This window comes from Aplysia californica, unplaced genomic scaffold (genome assembly GCF_000002075.1).
Source record: "Aplysia californica isolate F4 #8 unplaced genomic scaffold, AplCal3.0 scaffold00875, whole genome shotgun sequence".
In the NCBI taxonomy this organism is placed as follows: domain Eukaryota; kingdom Metazoa; phylum Mollusca; class Gastropoda; order Aplysiida; family Aplysiidae; genus Aplysia; species Aplysia californica.
This window is the reverse complement of record NW_004798145.1, coordinates 142,240-144,754: the sequence shown is the minus strand read 5'-3', so window position 1 is coordinate 144,754 and position 2,515 is coordinate 142,240. Positions and strand designations below refer to the sequence as shown.

The 2,515-nt window shown below is 41.5% G+C and overlaps 1 protein-coding gene across 1 annotated transcript in view; it reads left to right on the top strand.

Annotated features, from left to right (window-relative positions):
* The first annotated feature begins 9 nt into the window (after nucleotides 1-9).
* LOC106013417 overlaps nucleotides 10-2,515 on the top strand; it is an 11,026-nt gene continuing 8,520 nt past the window's right edge. Inside the window, exons 1-3 of the mRNA XM_035972850.1 lie at nucleotides 10-115; nucleotides 1,161-1,275; nucleotides 1,921-2,133. Coding sequence (XP_035828743.1) covers nucleotides 11-115; nucleotides 1,161-1,275; nucleotides 1,921-2,133 — 433 coding nt within the window. The 5' untranslated portion in view covers nucleotide 10. The remainder of the gene's footprint in view (nucleotides 116-1,160; nucleotides 1,276-1,920; nucleotides 2,134-2,515) is intronic.

The window sequence follows — 2,515 nt, the reverse complement described above, 5'->3', positions numbered from 1 at the left end:
CAAGGATCACATGATCATGCCGCATGTCCTCAAGGAGTTTCTACGCAGCAGCCAGAGCACGTCCTACTGTTGTCCGTTCTGCAACAACTCGTTTTCTCGCACATATGACTTGGCGGTAAGTCAGTGTTTTTTTGTAGACTTTTGTTTTTAACGAGTGGGGAGCATTTTTGTCATGTAACAGTGATGCGTCAGTGTTTTTCTCAAATTTTATATATGAGTATGTGATAGTGTCTCTTATTTTATAAATTAGAAGTATATCAATGTTTTTCATAACCTTTTCTTAAAATGAACATTGAGCAATTTTGCGATATGTGTCACGACGCAGTGGAATCAGGCGCTCATCCATTTTTGGGCATGTGGAGATATTGGTATCGTCTAAACGCTGATTTATTTGCCTTGCTTCCTATTAAATAAATATCCATCTATCTTGAATAGAACTCAAGATATTTTCTATTGAAGGAAGTGTGGTCGCCTAGTTCCAGTGGTGAAATAAGCGAGAAAATGACCGCCAAAGTTTGGTAACTCCAATTGCTAAAGAGTCCTTGAAAACTGAAAAATGGCATACTTTGTGCCTTTAATCAATGTTTTTCAGAAAAATTCACATGGAAATGTGTTTTTATACAGACACAGAAGAGGTTGAGCCCAAAAATAAAAATTTGATAAAAATGTCCAAACTTTCGGAAAAATGCGTTTTTCTCCGTTTTCTGTATTTTGACGAGCGCCTGATTTCACCACGCTGCCTCACATATATATGATACTGTCACTTGTTTCATGACTTGGTGGTGAATTCAATTTTTGTTGTTGTAAAGGGGAATGTTTTTGTGGTTGAAAAGTTTCCCTTGTTATTTAATTGGAAGTATGTTGATGTTTTATGCAGTATTTTTGACTAACTATAGTGTCTGCTATGTAGTGGTACTTTTTACTGTATTCTAATGCCTTTAATTTGGCAATCAATCAGTGTTTTTATCCACCTCTATCACTCCTTTTCAGTCGTAAATAGTCTTAATTTCATCCAACTTTACGACTTTGACAGTAATGATGAAAGTTTTCGTTTCTGTATTTTAATGATATGACAACTAACTGATTGTTGACACTATTATTTCCAACTGTTGATGATTATACAACTCGTTGTCCTCCCTACTCCCTCCCTCCCTGGCCAGGTTCATGTTGTGAACGGCCACCGGCAGCTCCTGCTTCCCGTCAAGTGCCACTGGTGTATGCAGACGTTTGTCAGTGAGCTCATCATGAATATGCACATGTCTGAGGCTCACGCAGGTAGGACCAATTTCTTTGAGCCTGATGTAAACTAGCATAGATTGAAATACTGAAACTGCTTGAGGTTAGATCGCTTGAGAAATCGCTAAACAGGTGAATTTGAAGCCTTAAAAAGTGAATAATATATTACCTGTGTCTTTTTTTTGGTAGGTTTTAATTGCGGCTGTTTGGTGATTTCCGTTGCATAGATTGCATAAATTAGGACGGTACTGAATTTGTATTACTGCTCCCACACTCTGATGCGCTGGTTTTAATTATATGTTTAGTTGTGTGGATTGTATTAGACTAGTAGACGATCAGGTGGAACAGAAGTCAAAAAGGTCCAGTGGTAGAGGGTCAAGTAGAACAGAAACATAACAGCAGACCCTCAAGTGGGCAGGCATTCTCATTGTCGTTCTCGTTCAAATTTATGGGTGGTTACAGGGTGCCACTGGTAGGTCCTACATCTTTACTACCCCTCTGTTGGTTCTGTCTGTCTGTCCTGCTCTTTTCCTGAACTGAATGAGTGCACCTGTGATTGGAGAGTGCCACCGACTGTCTGTATTTTTCCTAGTACTGAATGATCATTATTGTGTCAATGTGCTTTTCTTTACTCAAACAAAACGAATCATTCAAATGTGTATCCCTTTGTTCCTTTCTCCCCAGTTCCCCTGAACCAAACTGTGGCTCCTCCTGGCAACAAGAGCTACCACCACCTGGCCCCTCCCCCTCCCCACTACATGGAGGGGATGGACAGTGACTCTGTCACCGTGGTGCTGGAGGGCATGGACGGGGAGGATGTTTTTGATACACATCACCATCACAACCCGCACACACACAGGCGCATGCTTGACTCGCGTGAGATGCTGGAGACGCATGGTGAGGTTTTTTTTTAATGAGTTGATTCTTCTTCTCCTTCTTCTTCTCCTCCTCCTCCTCCTCCTCCTCCTCCTCCTCCTCCTCCTCCTCCTCCTCCTCCTCCTCCTCCTCCTCCTCTGAGATAGTTGACTCTTGATTCTTCAACTTTAAGTGCATTAAGTTTTCACATGTATTACCCATGTGGATGTGCACAACCTGTGGGCTTCTCTCTTGGTTTCTGCAGTTCTATTTGGTTGAGCTTGATATTCTCATGATGAGCTGTTATGTTACACCTGCCCTCCCTCCCCAACCCCCCCTTTTTTTTGTGCCACTTCCTTTACGTCTTTGACGTTGCTGGTCACCTTTGTCTAGTGGGATATGTATGTATTCTATTCTAGACCAG